Source organism: Capricornis sumatraensis, chromosome 3 (assembly GCF_032405125.1).
Source record: "Capricornis sumatraensis isolate serow.1 chromosome 3, serow.2, whole genome shotgun sequence".
NCBI classification, from domain to species: domain Eukaryota; kingdom Metazoa; phylum Chordata; class Mammalia; order Artiodactyla; family Bovidae; genus Capricornis; species Capricornis sumatraensis.
In genome coordinates, this window is record NC_091071.1 from 145526881 (window position 1) to 145541862 (window position 14982).

Below are 14982 nucleotides of genomic sequence, written 5' to 3' on the forward strand. Positions count from 1 at the left end.
TCAAAGCATGATATACCTTATATCTATGCATGGCAGAAATGAACTGCTCTTAAATTCCCACACAATAAACAAGTCAAGCTGTTAAGGAACAATGTCCCCTGTCTCTTCTCTCTTCCGTTTCTTCCTTATTGTAATCAGGCAGAGCAAATGACACTGCGTCCACAAAATAAGAATTAATGACAGTAACAATGTTAAAAAAAAAAAGGTATGTCGACATCTGAGGAAGGTGGGATTGTAAGTGCAGTATTTCTTCATGTGCAGTTTGTTACTTCATAGGGGTCCCCTTTGGAATGAAAAGGCCTAGTGGAATGTGTGCTCCCCTCGAACAATGTGTGATGAAAACTCGTAACGGTCCTGGCTTCTGTAGCCACAGATGTTGCATTCCAGTGGGTCCCGGTAGCCATGGCAACCCATGTGAATGGTGTACATGACATGGTCTAGGAAAAGGACTCGGCAGTGCTCACACTTGAAGGCTCTAATCTGTTCACCTTCTCCATTGAAGACCTTGTAGATGTCCTTCAGTGAGCCCTTAGGAGCCTTGGTGGTATCCAAAGCCTTGACATCCTCCTTCATGTAAGCTGGGCTTTGTTTCCTCTTGGGATTTAAGGCAGGGTTTCCTTGGTAAGACTGGTGGTCATCATGGCTGCTTTCTGAGTCAGTAGAATCTAGGCAGCTATTGCTGGGAGAGGCCTCTCTTTCCTGGGGTCGACTCTTTGGTCTGATGAGAGAGATAGGGCCATCCATGTTGTTTTCATGACTATCGGAGGTTTCCCTGCTAATGGGTCTTTCTATCCTATTTGGATGATAGACCTGAGAATAAGCTGAGCTTATAACCGGGGCCACCTCCGCGATTGTGCTTGGCGGGTGCTGCATCAGAGGGTGAAGGGCCTCAGCTCCAAGGTAGGTGATTGCATTGTTGATGGCTTGGTCCATCATATGAGACTGCATCAGCTCAGCCTCCTTCTCATATGTTAAGTTCATATCAAAGTGAATGTCTGGGTAGCTGAATCGCATGATCTTCTCTCCTGAATAGAAGAGGGGAAGAAAAGCAAAAAGGTTGAAAAAAAAAAAGAACACAACACAATGAATAGCTTGACTAAGGATATATACTAATCACTTTCATTTTCCATACTATGGTATATCTTATTCTTTAGATCAAGTATTTAGGCTCTTTAATTCTGCTGAGACTCACAAATATTCTTAACCTACAGAGAGGATTAGTAATAAAAATGTCACAAGCCATTTGTACTTGTTCTAATGCCATCATGAAAATTTATCTCGCCTGAAAGGTATGATTGAGTGTGTGTTATCTTATTTTCATTCTCTATCAAAGTTTCCACTTGTCTAGAGCTCAGAAACTGTAGAAGAAAGAAGAAATACCAGGTAAAAATAGTCGGAGATTTACTTGTTTTTGCATATTTTAAACATCAGTGACCAAGCCTCAAAGATCATAAAAACGAGAGTGATATGGTTATAACACCTGTGTTATCTCACTATCGTGTATGGTTAATTTGGTTGATTTAGCTGCTATGTTAGAGAAAGATTATAGACCAAATATATCTCATTCTGGAAAATTTTTAAATGCCACAATTAAAATACTTTTTAACAGTTTAATTGATAAACTGAATGAAATTTAGGGTTATATAAAAATAGGGTATTTCCCAAAGCACTTACTTATTATAAACTTGAAAATGGTTGTTTCATTGTTTTGCTTCTTGAAATGGATAATCATTCATTTTTGCATCACCCCTTTCTTATTTAGACACATATGTTATTACTATATGAACACCCACTGTTAGTTTCCTATATATTTTCTTGACAGAGAGAGATCTGTAGTTTTACTTTTTAACATTTACTTCAACTAATTTAATTTTACTTCAACATTGTATATTAACATAATATCTAAGCTTAACCAATTAAAGAGTTGGTGCAAAAAACTAGTTTAGGTTTTTCTCCTTCAAATATTGCCAGCTTTGGACAGAGTACTTTCTCTTTTAAAAATTCTTCCATTAAATCACTGTATTCTCCTACTAATGCTTACTTTGACTAACATGTGCACTGATCCATAGAATTGTATTCTGGAAAAATACTTTTATGTGGCCAGTATTATTTCAGGTTTGAAGGAAGGTCTCCCATCAGAGTAATGAAAATTGAAAAAGAATATGAGTAATTATTTCATATCATACAATTAAGATATTGTAGTGTCAAGAGTTCAAAAGTTAAGCTGTGCTGTGTTTAGTCACTCAGTCGTGTCCAACTCTTTGCGACCCCATGGACTGTAGCCCACCAGTCTCCTCTGTCCATGGGGATTCTCTAGGCCAGAATACTGGAGTGGGTTGCCTTTCCCTTCTCAAGAGGATCTTCCCAGCCCAAGGATCAAACCCAGGTCTCCGACATTGCAGGCAGATTCTTTACCGACTGAGCCACCGGGGAAGCACTGTTTAGAGGGTGTGACAACAATTGGGATTATTTATAATACAGTGGGATATGTGGTAAGGGGTCAACTAAGGAATACAAAACTCACAGTATTAATAAAAGAAAGCTTCCTGAAGACAGTGACATCACAGAATGAATGTGATGACAGATATTAGCCAAGTAAAGGAAGGGTAAGGGTTGGAGAAGCTGGTAGGAAGGCTCAGAGGCAGGAGGGCATGACTCATCCTAGGGATTACTAACACTTTGCATATGGCTGAGAATGGAAACAGATGAGAAAGTTGTTATCTGATAATGTAGGGCTTATTCAAGAGCTAAGGAATTTGAAATCTATCCTGAGAGAGGTAAGAACTGAAAGGGTTAAACAGGAAAGTGACTAACTAGGTAATTATTTAGCAAGATGATTTAGGAAGCTGTTGCTACAGGAATGTAGAGATCATGGGTGGCTTCAACTAGTAGAGAAGCAGTGGAAATGGTGAAAACTAGATGGAATGGAGAAAATATTAGGAAATGTTGCTAGAACTTGCTGACTATCTAGACACAGAATGAGAAAAAGAAAGACGTTAAGTATTAAGCCAATGTTTCTGGCCTGGGAAACTTAGTGGATGGCAATGGGAGATAGAAAAGATGGTGAATTCAGATTGGGAAAGACTATGAGTAATAGTCATGTCTAATAAGTACTGAGATACAGTCTCAAATTCAGAAGAGAGATTTGGGCTTGAGATACAGATATAAGAATCATTGGTTAATAGAAATTAGCTTCTGAAGCCAGGGGAATAGATGATATCACAAAGGCATAGGTAAAATGTGAAAAAAGAGGTCAAAAATGGAACCTGGAAGAACATCAAGATTTTTACACCTGCCCATAGACTAGGGCAAGTGAGATTAGAGTCCCATGCTTAGAGAGCCCTGGGTCTCACTCGTTATAAAGGAATAAGGAGTGTGGAGGGCCAAGGGAATGTGCCAATCTGGAGCTTACACGCTAGACTATACTCTGGGTGCCCAGCATGCCAGAATTCTTTGTCCAAATGGCCCAGAACTTGCACTGAGAGTTGCAGAGTCCTCTTTACAGCATCCATTCCCTGAGTACCACCTTTGTTGCTGGTAGGTACACTCTAAGGGCTGAAGAATGGTCAGTGCACTACTCTTTATGGGCTGTGAGTGGGGTGGGGCGTGAAAAGAGTTTGGATGTGTAGACCAAATGTAGACATCAATGAGGCCCCTCTTTGATGCTGCATAGAAGCAGGAGTGGGTTTAAAAGAGGGGACTGACTGCACACCAGGGGGGTTTGTTCTGCACATGCCTTCAAGTTCTGGTGTGGAACTCTGAGGAATCTGTGAATTCTATATTATTTGAACTCAGTCTTCCAGATTAGGTTAGAACATAATAGTTTTAAATTTAAGCCTGATTTATAATATTAAAATAATTAGGCATATGAATTGAGTCCTCCATTAGGACTGTAGAACCATTCGCATAACTGTTAGGGGGAATCCATTAAAAGGACTGAGAAGGAGCAGTCAGAGAAGCTGGAAGAAATGCAAGAGAGACCAGTGTCACTGAAACCAAGGAAAGAGAGAGTTTCTAAGAGTATTAACTATTCAGTAGTGAAAATATGCTCCAGTCTGAAAGTCCTCTGGACTTGGCACTATAAAGAATAATTTCAGTAGAACATGAGGACAAAAGCCAGGCTGTGTAGGCTGGAGAATGAGTAGAAAGAAAAAAAATATTATAGAAAGCAATCACAGAGAACTCTTTCAACAATTACATCTTTGAAGAGAAGGAGAAAGTTAGGTAGTAGCTGGAAAAAGACCTAGGTTTGAGGTTAGATTTTTTTTTTAATGATGAGAATTTATCACATTGAATGCCAAAAGAAAAATGCCAATAGAAGGGACATATTAAAAATATATGTGAGAAAGGGGGACAATAATAGTGCAAGTTATTTGAGGGGCTGGGATAGGAGAATTCCAGGGAACAAGAAGAAGCATTAATTAGAAAGAAGGATGCTGCTATCATCCATGAAAGAAGAGAGCATTCATGTGGGTGCACATATCTTACAGGATTAGTGATAGTTGAAATCATGTCAACTGTTTTTATTTCCTAAGAATCTAGATGTAATATCACCAAGGTGTGAGATACCATCTTTTGGGAGAGTAGGGAAAGGTTGAAATGGCCCTATGTGTTGAATATGAGAAAATACTGTTCAGGGGTGGATAAAAGGAAGGTTGCTATATAGTAGGGATGGGACAATTGGTATTTGAGATCAGTTACTCATTTATTTACAGTGATGACAATTTATAAGGCTGTGGGATTTTCTCTAAAATTACTAGCAGCTATGTAGATGTGGAAAAGGGTTCAGTTGGCTTCATTAGAGGGTAGGCATTTTACTAGTTGAAAGACAGAAGGACAGTAAGACAACAGAGTCATGGAATCCAAACTGGATGAGAAAAGAGAGGATGAAACAAATACACAGCAAGTCCAAGGACCATTGGCCTGGTGAGCTTGATAAAATCAAAGGAGAGTATTTAATGAGGAAAGTGATAAAAAGAAATTTATAGTAAGTGAGGAATGATGATATTTCTCATTTCAAAAGGCATCATAAAAAAACTACTATGCAATTGTTTGTTATATAGTTGACCCTTGAACAACATAGGTTAGAACTGCACAGGTCTAGGAGGATTTTTTCCAACAGTAAATACTATAGTACTGCATGATCCATGGATGGTTGAATCTATGGATGCAGAAAGGTGGATATGGACAACTGTGTGTAAGGAGGGTCATCTGTAAGTCATATGCAAAGTTTCCACTGCATTAAGGCCATTGCCCCAAACCCTGTGTTGTTCAAGCGTCAACTGTGTATTACCACTAGGACAGAATCCAAATAAAGAGAAAAATATCATCAATTTCTAATAAAAAACGAATGTTCTTATTTTAGAATAAAATTTTTTTAATGTTTCCCTCTTTTCTACGGGATGCAATTAAGTCAAATTGAGAGTAGCATCTAAGTCACAGGAAACATGAAAACATTACAAAGATGAGAACTAAAACAGAATAGCAATAAATTTCATATTTTTCCAATGACATAGACATTTAATAGACATCCAGCAAATTAACCAATTTTGTAAAACAGAAGAACTGGCATTTTAAAAGGGTTATTTATAAGCAGGGAGAAAGAGAGACAGAAAGAAAAGTGACTCAGGGCCCAAAACAGATCTGAGTATACTCTCAGGGGCTGGTTTGAAACTGTGTGTGCTGCTAAGTCACTTCATTCATGTCTGCCTCTTTGAGACCCTATTGACCACAACCCACCAGGCTCCTCTGTCCATGGGTTTCTCTAGGCAAGGATACTGGAGTAGGTTGCCATGCCCTCACCCAGGGAATCTTCCTGACCCAGGGATCGAAGCCATGTCTCTTAAGTCTCTTGCATTGGCAGGAGGGTTCTTTACCGCTAGGGCCACCTGGGAAGCCCTAGTTTTAAACTGACCTAGCATAAACTATGATCTTTGGGCTTCTTTCAATGAACTTTGTCAGTTAACTTCTCTAGCTTATCTTAAATTCATATTTTGGTGATTTGTTAGTTCTTCAATTTTACATTGAAAAGAAATCTTCTCTAAGTGTTTACTGGAATAGGAGAATTTTATCACCCTTCCCCCTATGAAATAAGCAAAGCAAAGGTTTTCTCTGTTACTACTCAACCCTCATAAAGATGTTCCACAATGTATTTTGACACTAGAATGTGAGAATCTGCTTATTTTTTCTCCCTTCTAATTTTTACTCTATATAAGTCTATAAGAATATATATTATATATATATATAAATAATGAAAATTCTTTATATTGAATCTGTTATTCATTCAGCTCTTTTTGAAAATAGCTAGATAATTCTGTAACCTCAGAGATAATTTATGACTATAGTATTATAATATGCAGAATGATGCCAACTCTGAGTGCAACAAAGAATATCTGAAGGCTTGGAAATGAAAGTCTAATATATCATATCTAATCTTTTCAGTTTAAAACATAAGCTACATGAAAACAAAGATAAAAATATGAACTGTAGCTCCAAATAGGAAACATCTTGAATGCAGATTGCTGAATTACTTATTTTAATGCAAAACTGAACAAAAAAATTTCTCTTCATTCTAGATTAAATACTTGGGGGGGATGCATGCTCAGTTGTGTCTGACTCTTCATGCAACCCCTTGGACTACAGCCCTCCAGGTTCCTCTGTCCATAGGGCTTCCCAGGCAAGAATACTGGAGTGGGTTGCCATTTTCTCCTCCAGGGGAATCCTCCCTGCGTCTCTGGCACTGGTAGACAGATTATTTAAAAGCATTAATTTTGTGGAAAGAAAATGGATTAAAAACCTGGCTAATAGGCTACATCATTTTCTTTAAGTATTGTTATTTGTTATTATACTTCATGTAAGTACAGGCTATGCGGGCTACTTTGGGCTTTCCTGATAGCTCAGTTGGTAAGAATCCGCCTGAAATGAAGGAGACCCTGGTTCAATTCCTAGGTCAGGAAGATCCTCTGGAGAAGGGATAGGCTACCCACTCCAGTATTCTTGGGCTTCCCTTATGGCTCAGCTGGTAAAGAATCCACCTGCAATGTGGAAGACCTGGGTTCAATCACTGGGTTGGGAAGATCCCCTGGAGAAGGGAAAGGCTACCCACTCCAGTATTCTGGCTTGGAGGATTCCATGGACTGTATAGTCCATGGGGTCACAAAGAACTGGACATGACTGAGCAACTTTCATTTCCTTTATATAAGGCTTCAATTTGAGATAACAATGGAGTCCTATCACTCTTTCCTTTTTCTTAGGCCCACATGCCTAAGGGTATGTAGTGTGTGTGTGTGTCTGTGTGTAATGTCACACATACTTTGTGTGTAGTATAATGGAGAAAAGAGATGACCATTTATTTCACGAATTGAAACATACCGTATATATTCATATATACATGGGAACATGCCTTTGCTCATTAAAATTAGCTTTTACAGAAATAAAACCCTTTGTAATGCTTACCCACAAACTTTTGTGGAGTGGAGCTTTTACGTTTTCCCATATTCCCTGTGAGCTTCTCTATGACAGCAGGTCTCTCAAAAGGCACCAGAGAAATATTGTTGTCCATAATAGGCTCTTGTTCCTTACAATCTTCCATAGGAGGTACTATATAAAACCATACAAAAAATGTAATCTGGTAATTTCTTCAACATTTAAAAAAGATGCAAAGCTGGGCTTTCCACCTCAACATGTGTTATACAAATATAAAAACTAGCATGGTAGAGTAAAAGCAATTAGAAAGAATAACCTCTAATGTTAAAGTATACTGTTAATTTTACACACACATACACACACACACACACACAGAACTTGTTTTTATCCAAGTCTCTCTCAGATCAATGACATACACTGTTGCCACTACTCGTGGCCAACATGTTCTTTTTCTCATTTTATTCCTCTGAAAGTGTTTTTTAACACTGATTAAAATCAATACTAACTTTACGACTGCATTATTCTCAAGGCTTTTGGAGTTTATTTTTCTAAAACAATTTAAGCAAGTCAACTTGTTTCAGAGGAAAGGTTATACAGACATACAGAAGAGCAGCATATTTAATCAGTTTTTTTCACCCATGTATTTTCTTGTAGCAGATTTTCTATCTGATGAGCTGAAAGAGCTGTGAGCCCTGTTGGCTGTGGCTACCTACCTGCACAAAGCAGCCTTCATGAAGGAGATCCGATTCTGAACATGTCCGTGCATAGTAAATGGTGACAGCTTTATGATTGTAATTTATTTTAAAAAGAGCTCTTCAGTAGAATAAAAGAATCCATTTCCAAATTGGCATATTTGCTCACTAAACTACTGTTCTAATTCATCTGACTTAAACTCTCCTGCGCCGCTCCCTTTTCATCCCATCTGTCTAAGTGGCTGTGGGTTAATACATTGGCTCATAGATACTGACATGAGATATTGACATGTATAGTATAGACACAGAACTTAAAGTTATTTTTGAACAAAAATACTTTCAAAGGACATTTAACTAAAGATAGAGTAACACTGGAGACAGACTGCACGTGCATGCTAAATCACTTCAGTCGTGTCTGACTCTTTGTTACCCTATGGACTGGAGAGCACCGGCTGGCTCCTCTGTCCATGAGATTCTCCAGGCAAGAATACTGGAGTGGGTTGCCATGCCTTCCTCAAGGGGATCTTCCCGACCCAGGGACTGAAGTTAAGTCTCTTATGTCTCCCGCATTGGCAAGTCAGTTCTTTTCCACTATCACTATCTGGGAAGCCTGATCAGTGGATTAAAACCAACATTTGCAGAAAAGACCATAACTTATTATTTCTTGATTATTGTTACTTTTCAACAATCGAACTTGTGTTAGCACTGTTTGGAAATCTAAAGGTTTCATATCAGGATATCTTGTTCATCATACACTGTAAAATGATTTACAGAATGATAGCTTTACCATGTGAAACACAATGCATTATCCTTTATAGGGGCAGACACTAAAAGTAAGAAGGCAAGAGATTAAAGTTAAGAAAATCCAGTGCACAATTCAGGTGACCTATTTAATAACCAATACAGGTTATAGATTTTGAAGAAATGAAAAATGGCATCAGAAGATGTAAGTCAGACCTGCTTAAAGATATCGATATTCAATCTGTTTTGGGTTAACCTAGTATAGGCAGGTGGATGGGCCAGAAAAATTCAATCTTCAATTTCTATTTTAATGACAAGGGATCCTATAATTTTTAAATGTTAATTTGGAAAATTTTCCACGATGAGACTTAGAAACAAAGAAACACTTGTATACTGCTATAATTCATGATATACAAATGAAAAAAGTATATCTCTAGACATTACTTCGGAGAAGGCAATGGCACCCCACTCCAGTACTCTTGCCTGGAAAATCCCATGGGCAGAGGAGCCTGGGAGGCTGCAGTCCATGGGGTCGCTAAGAGTCGGACACGACTGAGCGGCTTCCCTTTCAGTTTTCACTTTCATGCATTGGAGAAGGAAATGGCAACCCACTCCAGTGTTCTTGCCTGGAGAATCCCAGGGATGGGGGAGCCTGGTGGGCTGCTGTCTATGGGATCGCACAGAGCTGGACACGACTGAAGTGACTTAGCAGTAGCAGCAGACATTACTTAAAACATGTTCTCTCTTAGGAACAGTTAAATAAGAAAAACAAAACAAAACAAAACTTGAAGCAAAGAATCAATGTCCATAGGAATTCAGGTAAGGGGGTCCAGGAAGTTATGGTGGGTATTCATATAATTAGATATAGATTACTGTCAAAATTTTAACTTTTGCTTTAGATGTTGAATTCATGGTCACTTACTACATCATCAAAAAATAACTATTTAATTGAAATACAGGCCATGAATGGGCCCAAGATGAAAATATGTCATGAACCAAGATCTGAAATAATATACGGAAAGAAAAAAATGTTTGTTGTTGTAAATTTTGCTAAAAAACAGCAAAACTGGTTAACAGGGTTTGCCCCAAAATTGAATATACTAATTAGTTTTGAAATGAGTTGTCTAGAACTTGGCAGTTTTGCTTGAGTCTCACCTTGAATTTTCACATTTGCACACATTTAACACTCAAAACGAAACCTGGGTGTGGGAACTGTCCCACACCACATCCACCTCAATTCAGGTGATTTGTCCCAAGTTCAATGAAGCTCATGTGAACTGAAAACAATGACTTTGGTAGAGCTCTGGTCTTACTTCTACTTCACAACAGACTTTTACATGTCAAATAATAGTCTTGTTCTCCATTCTGGCAATAATAAAAACAACAGACTCACCCTATATACTAAGTACTTTTTTTAAGGCTTTCCATTTAATAATCTAATTAATGCTTTCAACAACCCCTGAGACAGGTGCAATTACCATTTCCATTTTACAGATGGGGAAACAAAGACCCAAAGATGTAATTTTCTTACTGTGCTTTAAAAAAAAAATGTAGTTGATTTACAGTGTGTTTTGAATTGAAGTACAGTTCATTTACACTGTGTTTTAAATTGAAGTATAGTTGATTTACAATGTGTTTTTATTTTTTCAAAAAAACTTAATTGAACCATTTTCTCAGTGTTTATATGTAGGTAGAACCTAAGTGGTATGACTCTAGAGCAGGGCTCTTCGCCACTATTTGAGTATTGACTTTGTATAAAAAAGTTTGAAATACATTTAAGGTTTCCATTGAGAGAAGATCTGATACATTTTATATATTATGTAACTAATCCTCAATTATTTGCTTTCATGAATCTGGGTGCAACTCATCAAAATGTTTCCAGATATACATTACTTGAAACACAAAACAAGTTCTCTCGTTAGTAAGGTATTAATAGTATTGTATGACATTCATCTAGGCTAAGAAAATATCAACTTCACTTATTAGAACAAATTTCATAACCAAATATCTTTCTTGATATTATTTTTGAAGTTATAAACAGCATAAAATGTATTTATCCTTGCATTATTTCATTATCTCATCATATTGATAAATCACAAAGATAGAACCATACAAGTGTTTCCAATATTGCTATTTTGCCAAACAATTCACTCAAATTTCAAATTCCAGGAAGACACACTCTGAGAGACCTAGATTAGGTCACATGTCCACATCCCCCAGAAGAGGGCAGGGCACTTAGACCGACAGTCCCACTGTGCCTTCACCCAATGGGAGAGGACAGGTCTCGAAAGGAAAATGGAAGCTTTGTTAACTACAGGAGAAGAAGGGCAAGTATGATAAAGACAACACATGTCTTCTATTTTATCACAAATTTTCTCCATGCTGAAGAACATAAAAAGAAACTTTTCATTTATCTTAATTATATTCTTGACAACAGTGGACAGTGCCCATACTTGAAATTAGTCTTTCCATTTTCCCATCCTCTAGTCTCACTCAGCTTCATTGCACTTCTTTTCCCCCCTTCTCAATGTGTCCTTGTCTTTCTAGCTGTCTCATTCCATACTTAACTATATAACCTTATAAAACCTGTTACTTTAGATTACTACCTATATAAGGATGGCTCCCACATCTTTATTGCCTACTGAGACTTCTCTTAAGAGCTCGAGATCTATATATTCAACTTCCTTCTAGACAGTTTTAGTTGGCTGTCTCTCACAGGTGCATAAAAGATAATGTGTTCAAAAACTGAAATCTCTATTTCCCTCCCCAAACTTTCTCTTATTTTCCTAATTTCCATCTCAGTGAAGAGCACTATCTACACGGTCATCCATACTAGAGACTTGTGGCAAATCCTAGATTTTTGCCCATTCATCCAGTCTCCTCCTGCCTCCTCAGATATACACTCATGGAGATACCAAATGTCTTAGATGCTACATTTATAGTTGCTCTCAGTGTTTTAAGTGTTCTGAATATTGATGGCTACTAGGCCCAACTCAACCAATCAGGAGACTGTTGCCATGGTCTACATGGTCCTATCTTGACCCCTCTGATCTCCTGTCTGCATTTCTAGCAATGAAATGTAAGCATAATAATATTTTTTAGGATAAAGAATAAAATTTATAAAATTCTTTGCTTAGCACAATAGGTCCTTCACTGCCTTTCGCTCTCAGGCCTCATCACCTTCCAATTTTTCTTGCCTTTACCAACCAGGCTCTAATTATACATACGTACTTGGAGGTCCTTAACCCACCATGCTCTTTTAGACTTCTATTTCTTTATACTTGCTGTTCTCTCCACATGAAACACCCCTTTCCATTTATTTAGCGCGCTCTTCTGCCTTTCAAAACTCCACTCAAACATAATTTTCCCTAGAAATTCCTCTTGGACACCCACTGTGACTTAGATACCTGTCCTCTGTGCTCCCATAACGCTTATCACTCAGTGCTGTAACTGCTGGTTGACTGGTCTGTTTCTTCTAATAGTTGGTAAGCGACCTCAAGTAGGGACTGCATTTTATTTGACTCTGTCTTCAGAAGATGTGAGACAAATAAGAATCAATGGATGTTTACTAAACAAACATCTTGAAATGCTGTCACTCATTAGAAACCAGTGAAAGCAGCTTACTAGGAAGTTTATATGTTACCAATTATGCCTCCATCCTTGCAATAAAGAAATTCCCTTTACCAAATAATTCAAAACATAAACCTAAGAATATACATTCTTGCTTTAAACTTGGCCATCTTTTTGGTTCACAGTTTCATTTTTGTCTTCAGGCAAGAAGGAAAAGCTAATTACATATTTTGCTTGTTAAAGCTTTTTCTTCAAGCTGAGAAGACTTGAAAAATGAGGATAAAATAACTTTTAAATAAGATAATCTGCCATAAAATGCAATTCATTTTTATCTTTACTTCTAAAACTGCAAGTCATTAATTTCCTCCTTTATATCAAAGTTGAGAACTTTTGATCCTAACTTGCAAATATATACTTTTTTCCTGCTGCTCCTCTTTATCTTTTCCTTGGCATTCTCACTCCTAGTCTCTCCTCACACTCCAGTCAGGCATCTATCCTATGTTCTACATTGGTGACGCTGTTTTTTAGAAGACACAGATTTGATTACCCCACTGAAATTTAAAAACTGGATGAGCATGTAAAACTCTATCTCTGCATCACAACCTACTATTTTAGTCTCATTTCCTACCATCCCTTGAACTCCAACTGCGTTCAGCATCCAGAAACTTGTTAATGTTCATTTATATCTCTAAGTTTTAGCTTATGACAACTTCTCATCCTGGGATGTATACTTTTTGTGAATCTGATCTGCGCAATTTTTTCTCATCCTTATGTATGGAGCAAAAACTTCATTTAAGAAACTTCCCTTGATTTCTCCAGAGTTAGGTGACTTTTGCATCTATGCTTCAGGAGAAGTGTTTATACACCTTTATTAGAGCATTTGCTTCATTTTGTTTAATCTTTTATGTATTTCCTATGAGACTATAAATATAAGAACAAAACTGTGTCCATGTATCTTTATATTCTCAGAACATTCCATAGAGCTTGGCACACAGCAAGCCCATGATAAATGTTTTCCTGAATTGAAGTGAAAGAAAGTCTCTTTGACTTCAGACAGACTTCCTCACTAGAAGAAACCAACATGGGGAAGAACATGTTTTGGGAAAGAGAGGCTAGGAAATATAACAATGTCAGTTATGAAGAAGAAAGAATAGTCATTAATTTCAAAGAGCTAATGGGTGACCGCAATGATGGCAACCCCCATATCTACAGCTAAAAGAAAAGGCTAAATAATAGACCCAGTGTAACAGAATAGTTAGATACTGTGGCTCTGGCAAAAATGAGACACATGCCAAGCCATGTATATGAGAAAGGTTAATGATGATCACTAGGAGCATTTTTATCTATACTCTCTCTCTTAGGGCAATTATCAACTCCTACCTCAGACATTACATATGTTAACAAAAGGAAGCAGAGGTTAAGGATAGTCTCAACTTATTATTGCAACACATTTAGAAAAAGTGCAGCATGAAATAGCAGTCATATACACTTATATGGTTTATATTGGATGGTTAAAACTCCATCTGTTATTGAAGAACAAATATTTCAGTCTATAAATGATACCAAAACCTATGTGCCCATCCCACAGAGACACACACACTCCATCTTGCTTTATCTCCTGCCCTACCCAGCACCCGAGTGTCTTACCAATTTTCCATACTCTTCCAATTTCAAACCATCTGTAAAGGCATTTGCCTGTCAAAGGCCAAGCAATCTGGGGAACAGAGGTTGATGCTGAGGCTGTGATTGTTTCGAACTCTTTTTACCTCAGAATAGATCTGTTAAAATTTTTTGGCACCACTTATTTTATAGCTGATTAATCTCTCAACAGATAGTTACATGCTGGCTATCATTACTTATATATACCTTACCTCCCTAGAAAAATATGGTCTTTAAGGAGAGATTCTATTTCATATACACATGTGCTTGCAGCACAGTTTCATAAATAACTGTGAATGGAAAATTAGTTCATAAAACTAATAATCCAGTCAAATATAAAAATCACAATGAAAGAACATTACACAGAAAAATCAGTAGTAGTGCCATAAGGTGTCTTAGAAAACTCTGGCATGCCCCAAGCCTCCATCAGCTACCTTGCCTCAAGTCACCTCTAGAAGCAACAATTTGAACAGAAACAATGTGCTCAGTCATAAGTAACATAACTTTATAGGAGGTGCTATATTTATTTCTTAATATTTAATTACTTGAAATTGTAAAAATAACTATTTATTGGGCTTTCATTGCCCATTCCAATCACATTTAATTCTCACACCAAGACTGTGATGACACAGACACACACCACACAGCCAGACCAGAGTTGCTGGACTCCTAGGTCCACAATTTTAACCTCAGTGCCCTGGACCCTATGTTGCCATCATACGCCCAGTGATGCAAGCTTACAATACCAAGTTTAAAACACAGATTTTCAAAAATGTTAATTAACGATAATACAAAAACAAAAGGACCCATTCACAATAATGATAGAATTAATAATATAAACTACCTTCAATACAAAGAAAATTTTCAGTTATTCAAGGTAACAAAATAATAACTG

The 14982-nt window shown here is 37.4% G+C and overlaps 1 protein-coding gene across 3 annotated transcripts in view; it reads right to left on the reverse strand.

The window, feature by feature from the left end:
• Positions 1 to 300: 300 nt before the first annotated feature.
• Positions 301 to 14982, reverse strand: part of IKZF2 (IKAROS family zinc finger 2) — a 167228-nt gene continuing 152546 nt past the window's right edge. For 2 of the 3 annotated variants that reach the window (XM_068967788.1, XM_068967787.1), the window contains exons 6-7: positions 7456 to 7599; positions 301 to 1025 (exon numbers count right to left, since the gene is read on the reverse strand). In XM_068967788.1, coding sequence (XP_068823889.1) covers positions 301 to 1025; positions 7456 to 7599 — 869 coding nt within the window. The remainder of the gene's footprint in view (positions 1026 to 7455; positions 7600 to 14982) is intronic. The other variant, XM_068967789.1, reaches the window with a different exon arrangement.